The 13187-nt window shown below is 39.9% G+C and overlaps 1 protein-coding gene across 1 annotated transcript; it reads right to left on the bottom strand.

Moving 5' to 3' along the window:
• Nucleotides 1-3624: 3624 nt before the first annotated feature.
• On the bottom strand, nucleotides 3625-12437 carry LOC308509382 (L-threonine 3-dehydrogenase, mitochondrial; the record flags this gene model as incomplete). Its single annotated transcript, XM_081077366.1, has 9 exons — nucleotides 3625-3836; nucleotides 4446-4715; nucleotides 5815-5905; nucleotides 6718-6890; nucleotides 6989-7138; nucleotides 8505-8575; nucleotides 9239-9281; nucleotides 10840-11042; nucleotides 12418-12437. The coding sequence occupies 9 exons, from the start codon at nucleotides 12435-12437 to the stop codon at nucleotides 3697-3699; spliced, it is 1161 nt and encodes a 386-aa protein (XP_080933492.1). The 3' UTR covers nucleotides 3625-3696.
• Between the last annotated feature and the right edge of the window lie 750 nt (nucleotides 12438-13187).

Genomic DNA, 13187 nt, shown 5'->3' with positions numbered 1-13187 from the left:
GTCTTTCTCCATCTGACTAATTTCACTTAGCACAAAACCCTCAAAGTCCATCCATGTAGTCGCAAATAGCAACATTTCATTCTTTTTTATGGCCAAGTAGTATTCCATTGTATGTGTGTGTGTGTGTCTATTTATTTTACATCTTCTTTATCCAGTCATCTATGGAAGGACGCTTAGGTTGTTTCCATATCTTGGCTATTGTTAACTAACACTTCAAAAAACATAGAGGTGCATATATCTTTTCAAATTAGTGTTTTCATATTTTTTGGATAAATACCAATTAGAATCTTAAGATTCTCCAGCAAAAAATAGAGTTTATATTCCCAAAACCTTTATAAAATTAGAACTTTTAAATAAATTCAAACTATATCTTCGTAAATAAGTATGTACCAAGAGAAGGGGTGCAGACGGTAGAGCAGAATTTCATCGAAAATTAATTCAACTCTTTCTCAATAGAAATTTGAGTATGTAAAATTAAGAAGCAAGTGAAGTGTTTATTTATACCCCTTGACCTAGTAATTGTATTTCTGGGTTTCTAAATAAAGCAATTAAATAGTGGATTGATTACACAATTACGATCGTCCATTCAATGAGTATTATGCAGCTATTTTTAAATGGTAAATATTAAATATTTTAAATGGTAAATATTTAATTTACTTGTAACATGTCTGAGAAGAATGGATAGGAATATGAAAAAACAGCTAGTATGTTAGCTGGCAAGGATTGCAAATGATTCTTTTCCAAAACTTGGCAATTTTGTCTTAGCACTACTTTTATAGTTATGAAAAACAATATTTCTCTATTTGTTACTATGTTGTATAAGCACTGGGAAATACAGATATACACTATACTGTTGAGTCAGTTATTGATTGCATTTAGAGAAGACAACTTTTTTTTCATTACTTTTAGTTGTTTAAATTCTTAATAAGAACATTTTTAAATGAACAAATTAAAAAAAAAATTTTTAAAAAAACACTTATGCCCTTACCATAAAACACAATAACAAATTGTCAATCTGGCCTAAGCGTGTTAAAAAAATACTATTAGCATCCACCCCCTTCTACAGTAAGTGTCTGAAGTAGTGCAATAACATTTGTTGCCTAGGGCCTATTTCTTGATTTTAAACAGTATAATTGCTGGCAGTCATTAGGCTGTGCTGTTTGTGGAATGACACAAAGGCATATTATGGCAATGCCACCCAGAAAACACATTAGCAGAACTAATAACCATATCGGTTGTCTGTGGAAATCTTTGAAGTGAAAGACATCAGAGCAAAGTCAACATTTGTATTCTTCCTTTTCTAATTTAAAATAAAAAAAATGTTTTTGTGGTTAAACTCACACTTTCCCCTTCTTCAGATCATTTCTAAATTAACCATAAAAACCCCTTCTCCCAACAGAAAGGAAAGCTCCTTATAGTAAAAGATTGAGTCATCTTCTGGGACTCCAAGGTGTGCACCAGATAGAAAGTGTTTAGATAGAAAGGGCAACTCTAATTTCAGTCTTAATTAAAATGCAAAGATGTCAGTAAGAATCATCCATATAATTCAAAGCATACCTTGTTCTTACACGCTTCTTTGAGGTTCTCCTGAAGAGGTCTTTATAGATTTATAAACTCTATAGCCATTCTAGAACAAATCCCTCCAAAGGGCCCCAATTCCAAGGTCACCCAAGGAAACGCTGGAAGGAAACGCTTCCACTTGGTGGAAACGCTGGAAGAACAGGGTCTAAAGAAAAGGGTCATTCAAGTCAGTTCCTTTTTCCCTTCTCATGGAAGGAAAAAATTAATTTCTGTTCCTTTAAGATGACTGAGAATAAATTAAAAGAGCTTAAGAACTGTTTTTCAAACTGTAAACAGTAAGAAATAAATGAGCTTCAAAATTCAATTATCTGCATATATTCATAACAATATTATTTATAACTAAAAAGTGCAACCAACCAACCTAAACATTCCTCAACTGATGAAAAGACAAAACAAAATGTGGTATGTACACACAATGGAATACTATTTAGTGATGAAATCAAGTACAGTAAAAGTAAATGAAATACTGATACACGCTATAACATGAACCTTGAAAACATTATGCTAAGTTAAAGAAGCCATTCACAAAAGACTATATATTGTATGATTCCACTGATGTGAAATGTCCAGAATAGGCAAATCTGTAGACACAGAAAGTAAACTGTTGGTTGCCTCGGGTGAGGAGGGCTAGTATGTGGTTCTTTGTGGGATCCTGACGTGGCCTAAAATTAGGTTATAGTGATGGCTGCACAACTCTGTGAATATACTGAAAAATCTAATTACCGTATACAGCTAATTACCATATACTGAATTTTACAGTATATGAAATATATCTCAATAAAGCTGTAAAACAGAAAAGCTCATTACTATCTGTTTGGTTTTAGAAAATAAAATGTAGAAATGTAAGGTTAATTATGCTAAGTAAGGGGAAGAATTATATCAATATAACTATTATTAAATAATTCAATTATCTAGAACTTCTCCAGTTATATGTTAAAAAGATTTTAAATCCAGTTATGCCTCCCGGAAAATTACGTTTCTGCCTAGCTGTTAAAAATTCCAAACACATAGCATTGTCATTAAGCACATATAATAAATGCCTTTTAATCCTTGATAGCTGTTTACCAATATACCCAGGATTCCTCTGTGCAGTTTCACCTTCTAGTGATTCCACATGTAGCACGTCCTGAGGTAGCTGGAAAAACAGTAAATCTGTATATATTTATACAGTAATGGCTTCGGAGGGTTTAGAGTAGCTCCTCTGAAGTCTCAGTCTAAGAGTATATAAAAAAGGCTGTAACAAGAAAGCTCTCTTTAGAAAATAGTGTTTGGAACTGGTCTACACAAGTGGGCTAGAGCTTCAATAGGACTAGTGGCACTTCGAGATGCCCGTCCCCATTTATTGAGACAAGGTGAAGGGGTGGAGCCCAGAAACCTGCGTATTTAGACAAGCTCCTCTGAGAGACTGACATTGTCAGGTAAGGGAGTTATATTCCTGCTAATTACTATAGCTCACTAATTGGAAGGCAATCAAAATAAGAGGTGACATGCCTTGTACTACTTACATCATCTTTTATATTCTTAATTTCTTACAGACATATTTTCTTACAGAAAAATAAATGAGAAATGATCATTTTTGAAAAAATGTTAAAATCTCTTCAGCATTGTGAACGTGGGATTAATAAAGATATCAAACACATTTTATGTTCTGATGGGACAGGAAAGAATACTTTTAAATTAGGAGGGCATCTTTGATAGTCTCTAAAATGTAATCTTTAGTCTCTAGTCAAGAGAATAATAGAGTCTTAGGAGTGATATTTAAATGAAATTTAATTAAACACAACCGTCACATACTTTCACCTTCCCAGAAATGGTCACTTAATTAGGGAAATAGAAACGGTTACGACTTCAGTCTTCATTCTGTGATATGTGTGTCTGGACAAGTTTAGGCAAACAGCAAAGCTTTACAAGTCCTACCACCTAACGGACAGCATTGTGAAAATGCCAAAGCCAATTCGATTCTCTATCTGGCAGTTCAATGTGAGCTGCCAAAATTTAGTCCAATGAGGCCTTTGACTCCAATAATCTAGGTTCTTAGGGGTCTTTAACCTTAGGGTCACTACTGTTTTCCTTTGACAGACGTCCAGGATGTACAAGCTCGTTCTTTTGATCCCTTCAGTTAGCTTGAGCAACTCTGGTATCGAAACCATGGAAGTTCAACATGGTCGTCACCAACTCTGGAAGATCAAAATCATGTTTCCATCCCCAGTCCTTCCGAGCATTGCTGTCATCAAAGTTCATGGGCCAACTGTCGGCTAGGAAAAGATATAGAAGAAGAGCTTAAGTTTTTCAGGCTCTAGAGTTTCAAAAGGTCTCCAACAATTTTATCGACAGGTCTATCACACAAGGTACCACACAAGAAATTCCGTCTTTCAAACGCCCCTTTTGAGCAGACCAGGGCAGCTACTATGCACACACATAGTCAGCCTCTGAGATTGGAAGACTATTACTTGTCTACTGTCAGACACTGTGAATTGTTACATACTACTAAGACCTCAAGCAAACTCATAGGGTAGGAATCTTATACTCAAACGGTGCTCAGGGCCACAGAATGGGACAGTCACAGCATTTAAGACCCAGGGCGGTTTGCATCTCATGTCTTCTTGTTTTATGTTTAAACTGTAAAATGCTGACAAGCTGTTGTTTATTTGGAATGAAGCTACTCCACCCCCATTAGATATCATTTCCCAAAATTGCAGCATCTACAGGCTTTGGCTCAATAATTGCTCCTTCTCCAGAATGTGTCAGGATCCCTGGGAAGGCACCATGCTCTCCTTATCCTCCACAGTTTATGTTCCCCAGGGACTCATAGTGCAAACCGAACTTTAATTTTGGTTTTGAAACGTTTGCAATTCTGTACCAACCTATGGCCTGACGAACAGAATCCACGTTGTAAGTGATCTGGAATTCTGGTACGTGCTTCAGGACCTCCTGGGCCAGTTCCTCGGGGGAGAAGCTCATGGCGTTGACGTTGTAGGTCCTCATGGAGAGGGACTCTGCCGGGGCTTCCATCACTTCCAGGGTGGCCCTAATGCAGTCATCGATGTACATCATTGGGAGCCTTGTGCTGGCTTTCAGGTTGCACTCGAATTTGCCATTCTTTACAGCATCGTGGAAAATCTGGACTGCGTAGTCTGAAAGAGAATCCTGTCTTAGAACAAAATCATGAACGAGCCTCGTGGATTGAGGCAGTAGTTCTGAAACATCTTACTCTCAAAACCTCTTTATGCTCTTAAAAAAAAAAAAAACACCGATGGCCCCCAAAGAGGTTTTATTCACGTGAAGTGTATCAATATTTACTACATCAGAAGTTAACTGAGACTTCATATGTATGATATTTTATGTGACTAATAACATATTTTTCAAACCAAAGAAAATTAAGTGAGAAGAATGGCATGTTTTATGTTTTGAAAATCTCTTTACTATCTGGCTTAATAGGAGCTAACTGGAGCGCCCATCTGCTTCTGTATTCAGTCCTGTGCTATCACCCTCACATAGCCTCTGAACAACTCCACGGAACACTTGTGAAGGAGAGTGAAAAGGCAAATAACATGTCAGTATTCACGTAAAAATAGTTTTGACCCCTTGGACATCTGAAAAGGGTCTCAGGGATCCCCAGGGGTTCCCAGTATGTACGTGGAGAAACATATTAAGGCAAAAGCTTTTTTAAAGTAACCAAAAACAGAGCCTCCTTTAAATTCTTTCAGATTTTGTCAAATATCTTTTATATTGCATCTCAGGACCCCTCATGTGGGAAGGATTTCTAATGTAGGAGTTACTGAATATAATGCATGCTTGAGTCCAAACCAACAATAGTACTACTACCACTACTACTACTACTAACAATGCTTGTGTTCCTTTTAACTATGCAATATATAGATTCCATTTCAATAAGGTTCTCTGTATTAAGAAATAAAGGCTGTATTCAAAGAAAGAGGGTATTTCTTATTTGCTGTCTTCCTACATTGTGGGTAACACGTTTGCTCCCAAATATTATCTGTTTGATTCCAGCACTGTGGATAGCTGACCTGAGCTGCATTTACAACACTGGCAAGTGTAAGTCAATAGGATACAACAATAGGATACAATGAGCTTCTAGATGCACTTCCTGGAGAGGATGCAGAAACTCAGTCAGCATATGGCTACAAAGATGACAGATTCATCAGCACTCTTCCCCGTCTTACACACAGAAAGCCTATCTTACACACAAAAGAGATAGGAAACTACACGTACCAGTTGTTCCTCCTCCAGGTTGGGAGTCAGCTGAAATGATGCCAGGATATCTCAAGCATCGGAAATCTAACCCATACCGGTAATAATAATACTACAAAAAAGAGAAAACTCACTTTTAGAAAGAATCTTTCAAATCAGATACAGCAATACAAAGAAATAACAGACTTTTTCTGAAATATTATCCCATGCAGTTATACTACAATTCTCCTAAAGGAAAGGAAGATTCTAGAATTTCTAACAGTGTCCTTTTAGAAGGAGGGAGGACAGCTCATTTTGCTTTAATAACTCTTCAGTGTTTATCTTCAGACAACCATCATTCTGCGGACCCATCAACAGGGTAAATAATACATCAGCTTACAGTAGCAATTTCCGGCCTTTCATTGGAAGGGAGTCCCTGCTCATGGTCCTACACAATTCCCCATGGGCAGGTCCCTGCCGTGAAGCACTGCAAAGAGTACGGGGGAGGACAGTGGGTGACACGAGAGCAATGACTGTGACATATCAGCTAAAGGATCAGACACCAACAAAAGTCTGCTATAGAGTTACAAAGTATAAAAAAATAAAATAAAACCAAAAAGACGTTTGAAATTTTCCATAATATAAAGTTTTTAAACTACCACCAATAACTACCAATACGGGAGTCTGAAAGAATAGTGCAGGACAAATACAATGGGCAGCAAATGCCATCTGAGGGGCCTCTCGGAGGCGTGAATATTACCATACGGCTGAGGAGTTCTTCTGGAGCTATCGTACCTGCTGCTTGGCAAACAATCAGTTTAGGAGAATTTCTGGAGGCTAGAATCGGGGGAGCAGGAAAGTCCCCTCCAAGGATGAATCAGCAGGTGTTTGAGACAAAAAGAGTAGAAAGGGAAACACTGAGACATCTGGCCAAGTAATGCGTACTTCTCCCATGAGCTCCGCGTGGACCTTAGACACCCCGTAGATTGTCCTTGGTCTCTGGGTGCAGAGATCAGGGGTTGGGTTCCGGGGAGAAGTGGGTCCAAAAGCTCCGATCGTGCTGGGCACAAACAATCGCAAATTGTGTTCTGTGGCAACATCCAGAATATTATGCAATCCTGAAACCAACAGACAGTATCACAATCTGAAAAATCTTTTACCAAAAAACTGGAAAAATTGGAAAACAGGTCATTTTGGGCAAGATTCAGAGACTTACCTGTGATATTGACAGCTCTTGCCAAGGATACGTTTGCTTCTCCAACTGCACTGAGCAAAGCGCTATAATGAAACAACCAGGTAATGCGATGGTTTACCACTGTCTCTCTAAGATTCTTGTAATCCAGAATGTCGGAATAAATAAATGGGCCTATAAGGAAAATGGTGAAACCACAGAGGTAAAAAAAGTTTGGGGTTTGAAGAGCTAAATGGACCTTTCCCCTCTCCGCCGTTGACTTGTGAATTCCATTAGTACCAACTGGGTAACCGAACCACTTGGACACCATGTAGCATTTTTGTTATGGAAGAATCACCAACTCCAACCACCCCACAGCTAATAATAGCTATTGCTTAAACAGGATTTCGACTTACAGGTACTATTCTAAGGGCTCTCTGTATATTTAGCTCTCACATGGCATTTGAGGCAGATAAATTTACTGACGAGGAAATTGAGGCACAGAGTGGTTAAAACTTGCCAGGATCAAATAGAGAGTAAGTGGAAGAAATGTCATAATCAGGCAGCGGGTTCCAGTTGGTACTGTTAATACCAACCCTACATGCAGAGTGATTTCACTCTGCTTAAAAGTTACAAGTTTTAAAAGGAATAGAGAAATGGGTTGAAAAACAACCACAAAAAACCATGGTACAGAAGAATGACAAATCATGATTTCATCATATCTGGTTAGGCGAGAGGTGGAGCCGATTTTGTTCAATGCCAATTTTCCCCACTGATAGCAAATTACTGCTCTTCCCCAAGTTGCAAAAGGACCACACTGAACGAGGCAGGATTAGAAGACATAAAAATGATTCTGAGCTAGTGGAAAACTTGACTACAGGAGTTTGAGATTTGTGTGTGTGTGTGTGTGTGCAGTAATTTAAGTGCAAGTCCATGTTGAAATATGAGGATTAATTTCTCCAACAATTTTTTTAAAACTTCTTTTTAAGTGTGTTTTTCCAAGACTCATCAGCTCCAAGTCAAGTAGTTTTTTCAATATAGTTCTGGAGGGCACAGCTCACAGTGGCCCATGTGGGGATCGAACTGGCAACCTTGTTAAGAACACCGTGCTCTAACCAACTGAGCTAACCAGCCGCTCCTCTCCAAAATTTTTAAGTTCCTTTTCTTCCTTACAGAACATGATTTTTGCTTGTTTGTTCTCTGAGCGAAGAAGTTAACTAAAAACTCAAAAAGACAGGAATCAAAGTTTTTATTTCAAAGATACTACTCCAAATGATATCCAAAGACGTTATTCCAAAATTTTACCTCACGTTTAGAAGAACTCTCATGTTCTTATAACACTTGAATAAGCAGCAGTGTTATTGTAGACATTGTACAGAACTACTGAGAACAAAAATATGAAATTTTTTTAAGAGACACAACTGTGCCTCAATAATCTCTCTTTCTTTAATTCACAAGCCTGGTTATGAGCTGTTGCCCACACTGATTCCATGAGCTGCCCTTCCAACCGTACTTTGAAAATTAAAGATAAAAATAAAAGCAAGCCATAATGACCTCTTACCACTGTGGAAGATGTGATCAGAGGGTTTCCTTATGTCAGACAAAATCACATTATCCTTCCCAAATCGTTTCCTAAAATCAACACACATAAGTTAATATATCTAGGATATAATTTGTCCTATGAGAACAATCTTTCAAACAGGAAGTGTAATTTCCTGTCAGCCTCCAAATCCCTCCTTTTCATGCCTTTCCTCCCTCTTCTTCCCAAACACACACACCTTCAGTGCGGGCCACACTCAGGCCTCCCTCTGCCTATTCATGGCCCCATCTTCCATTTCTACTATCACCCCATTTTCACCCCTATGTTTGCCACCTAAGTTTTTACCTCTCCCTCCTCATCCTTCTCTCCTCCCTTATGCTTTCATCCCACTCTCTCCGAATCCCACACTGTTCTTGTCGGTCTCTACGCATATCCCTCTGCCCCCAAACATCTAAAAATCAAGTGATTCTTCTGGAGTTCTGTGTCTTACTCTGCCTTAGTTAGAAAAGAGGGTGGGTAACTGATCAGTGTAGGGAATGCTGAATCAGGACCTGCAATAATGTCTACCTAGGAGGCAAAATGAAATGTATTCCAAACAGTCATTTAGATAGGAGATCTTAAAAATAGTAAGGGGCAAGAGAGGAGAGAAAAGGTTACATGGTTAAATGGTAGCAAAGACATGCTTCCCATACTGAAGAACTTAAATTTTAAATTTTAAATTTCAGATTTTAAATTTTCACTTTTAGGGCTCTTACCTCAGAAAGTTAGCAAGCCCCACTCCCAGCTGGCCAAGACCCCCTAGATGAAGGGAAAAGAAGTAAAACTTTAATCTAAATCTAACCAATGCATTTATTCCCAGAATGTAATCATGAAATAAGACTCTATTTGTTGTCTTAGCTTATTAGGGAAAGCCCCAGGTTGGCCTGATAGAATTGAATTACCTCCTCCAAGGGAGGAGAGAAATGAATACAGGTAATATTAGTTTCAGAGACAAAGCTCTCACCCACATGGAGTGCCTGAGTAGGAGCAGGGTGCAGAAACAGAAAAATTACAAGAAAACTGGACAACCTTCTGGCTCCTCGGGCCAGGAATTCACTCCCATCCTTGCCTTCATTATTAGATGGGTTCTGAAGTTTGTCTGCTATGGGTAACAAAATACTCAAACACAAATATAATAGTTTATATCAACCTCTGATGGGATTTTCCAGAACCCCATCCTCCATTAAACCTAGAATGGGATGTGAAAGGAGAGAGAGGGGGACACAAACCAAGAAATCACCTGAAAAAACAGGCTGATAACTGAATCGATAAGGAGTCATTAATATAAACAAAACGGCATTAAAAATGCCACTGATAGAAACAGGAGAGCTAGTGGGTTGGGAACACATTTGGGGGAACAAAATCATAAATTTCATCTGAGAGAAATTACTGAGGCAGGAAGATACAGAAAATAGGATTTCCTGTAAGCACTGGTTAACATGGAACTAAAACTAGGCCCACTGATGCTAACATGGGCCCTGGAAGATGCTTCGTTAGTGGGGGTAGGAGGCAATAAAACGACACACAGACAAGCTGGGTGAATCACAGAGGGAAGTGCAGAGGGGAACCAACTACACTGGAAACCCATTCACAGTGGGAGGAGAGCAGGAGGCAGTCAAAGGAACACACACACCAACGGTGACGAGAAGCCAAGAGAAGAAAACCTGGCAAGAAGGAAATTAAAGGGGTAAATTAAACCAGAGGTGGGCTTGAGTAGGCTAGAAGTACATGGGAGTGACAGAGTAAAATTTGGAGTGAGGAGGGTATAGAATCAGGGATTGGGTGGACACCAGGTAAGGAGGATCAGGAAGCAAGTCTGGCGAGGATGAGACAGACAGCAATATGAGATGGGGGGGGCGAGTTCCTCCAGACAGCCCCTAACTTATCTTCTCCAACACACGAATGTGCAATTACTGCTTGGGATGAGGGACACCGAGTTTCGATTGCGGAGTTTTGCCAAGAAAAGATGCTCCTGATTCCAGATTCCATACTCTATTCCCTGCACACTACCTTTCCATGAGACTAGGGATGGGGAACCGAGTTCCAAAGCAGCTGTTGGGCGCCCAGATTCCTCAGTCCTCCCTCAGACAAAAAATAATGGCAGGGAAGAAATCAAGCGCTGGCAATAGTGACAAAATGAAGGTTTGAGATTTGCAAGATTCCAGAGGAAGTCACAAGTGGAAAAGGGAGTTTCTGATTAATAAGTGCCAGCTGGTGGCATGTTAGACATTCTAAAAAGACATACATGGCCACAAAGAAGCTGCAAAGAAAATCATCAGCCACAAAATAATCCATGGAAAAAAGGGGAAAACGCAACCTGTAATTAAGACGCGTGGCTGGTCTGTTTCAGAGAAAGAGGCAGAGTGGAAGTTGGCATCGGCTGGAAGCTGCCAAGGGGAGGGGCCCGGGAACAGGCCGGGCAGGGCAGCCTTCCGACAGCGGCAGGCTGTGCTCTGCAGCACCTGGCATACAGTTTGCCGCAGTGTCCTAATGACCACTGGCATTTTCTCTTCAAGTACCCTGTAAGAGAAAAGGAGCTGAGTTCATTACGTTACCTTTTATTCTCCGAAACCCTTAAAACATAAACTCTTTAACCAAAATTAACACTAAGATGGTCAGTTCATGAGCAAAGCCATGTTTTGGATTTATGAATTGAACTAAAGAGACTGTCGAGAGTGCCAGTCAAGAGCCCACTGTGAGTCAGGCCCTGTGAAAAAGGGATAAAACGTTGCTCATACGAAGTGCAGGCACACACAGGCTGGACGGAGACTTAGAATTGGAATTGCATAAGGCTGACATCAACTGGGATCTACTGTCACAGCAGAGGTTACTATAATATAGAGAGAGCTGTACAGCCCAGAAACACCAAGTCTGTGGATCCTAGGGAAGGCTTTAAATCTAAACAACTGTTATCAATCTGTCCCCACACCCTCAGAGAGTACAAGTAGGTCTTAAGTTAAATAACACAGTACCCTGTACATCTCGAGCAAACACTCAGATATTATCTTTAGAATGAACCAGACTAGAAAAGCAGATGGTTAAGACAAAAAGGCCCCTGGCAATATTTAGTAAGCTGTGACTAATTTCTGTTTTAATGTCATCCCTTTAAAAAGGATTATTTAGAAAAACCATTTTCTCCTTTCCTCCCAGATCATGTATATTTCAGTCTAGCTTTGCCTCATCAGCTTTACCGCTGACTATGAAATCAGCTCTGGCCTCAAGAGGTCAAGATGGTCCAATCACACATGGCTTGAGACAATGCATGCAGAACAATGCATGCAGGGCTTCCCTTTTCCCCATTCTCTCCCCAGCAACCAGGCAAGTGTGTCACAAGAGCAAATCAGAGCCTTACAGCTTGCTCTGATGGTTCAAACAGCAGACGTCCCACCCTCTAATGTGAGGCCTATTCCACCCTGCACACAGCCCCACAGCCCTATCTCTATCAGTGGTAACATTGCCAAAAGAACTGGTAGATGAACCTTCAGAGCAGACTCTGGTGTCCCACTCCCTCAAAAGGGAGTACCAGGTCTCAACCATCTTATATTTTGCATCATGAAAGGAGAAAAGGTAAACCACAGTTGAAGACATTTTCATTTTAAGATATTAATTTAGCCTACTGCCATACTCAACTCAGTGCTTTGAGTAGACAACAGTAATTCTAAATGAAAACACCAGAGGTAACAGGAACTTTCTTGTAACTTTTCTCAAGTCCAAATTATAGAAAACAAAAGGAAAATACAATCTCCTGAAAATCTATGCTTTACTACTCTTGTATGAGCCATGGTGACTTAGTTCTTTAGGACACCGAAATAAGGCAGGTAGAGTCCCAGCAGCTTCTGTTGGGTTGGTGGCTTGGCCCCAACAGGTCCCCGGCATCAAATGCAGTCCTACAAACCTCCTCCTGAGGCCCTTCATCCTGACTAACTTTCCCAGACAAGCAGAAGAGAACCTTTTGATGGCACATCTCTGGCTTCCTGTTCAGGATCAGGATTGGAAAAGAGGCATCCAGGGTGGGCCATGTTACAGAAAAGGCCTGAGGTTCTCTTTAAGCATCTCTCAAAAGACCTTTGGGGAGAACATCCTTGAAGCCATGTCGACACCCGAGTCCAGGTAAGAACTTTGATTCTCAAAGTCACCAAGTTCAAGAGGATGGCATGGAAGCCAAGAAGCAGCTCGATTTACCAGAACACTTGAAACTCAAAGGCAATGCTCAATGCCAAAAACAAAATGATAAATGGCCACAGTTGAAAAAGTTATTTTTTTTTCTTTTAAAGATTGAGGAGATGGTAGTCAGGGAAAAGGCAAACCCTGAAGATATGAAATAGGTACAACTCTATTCATCTTCTCTTTCCCCACAAGGAGAAAGCAGGAAGGAGGCAAAAATTCCTAACTGAACACAAAGCGTTTTAGTTAAACGATGTGGACAATTCCTAATTGAATTGGTTCTTCCTATTCCACTGCCATTAATAGCTAACATATGATGCTCACTATATCCCGGTGAGTACTTCCCTACACTATGGGATTTAACCACGGCAACCGCCCCTTCTCCAGACCCCAATGCTTCACCACCAAGCAGCACTGTTGCCCCTCATATGGGATTGTGTTGATTAACAATGTACTGACATTAAAGCCAAACCAAACAAAACGCTTCCTCCCATCTACAAC

The sequence above is a fragment of the Rhinolophus hipposideros genome (genome assembly GCF_964194185.1).
Source record: "Rhinolophus hipposideros genome assembly, chromosome: 16".
Taxonomy (NCBI): Eukaryota; Metazoa; Chordata; class Mammalia; order Chiroptera; family Rhinolophidae; genus Rhinolophus; species Rhinolophus hipposideros.
The sequence above is the reverse complement of the archived record's forward strand: the minus strand, read 5'-3'. Positions and strand labels throughout refer to the sequence as shown.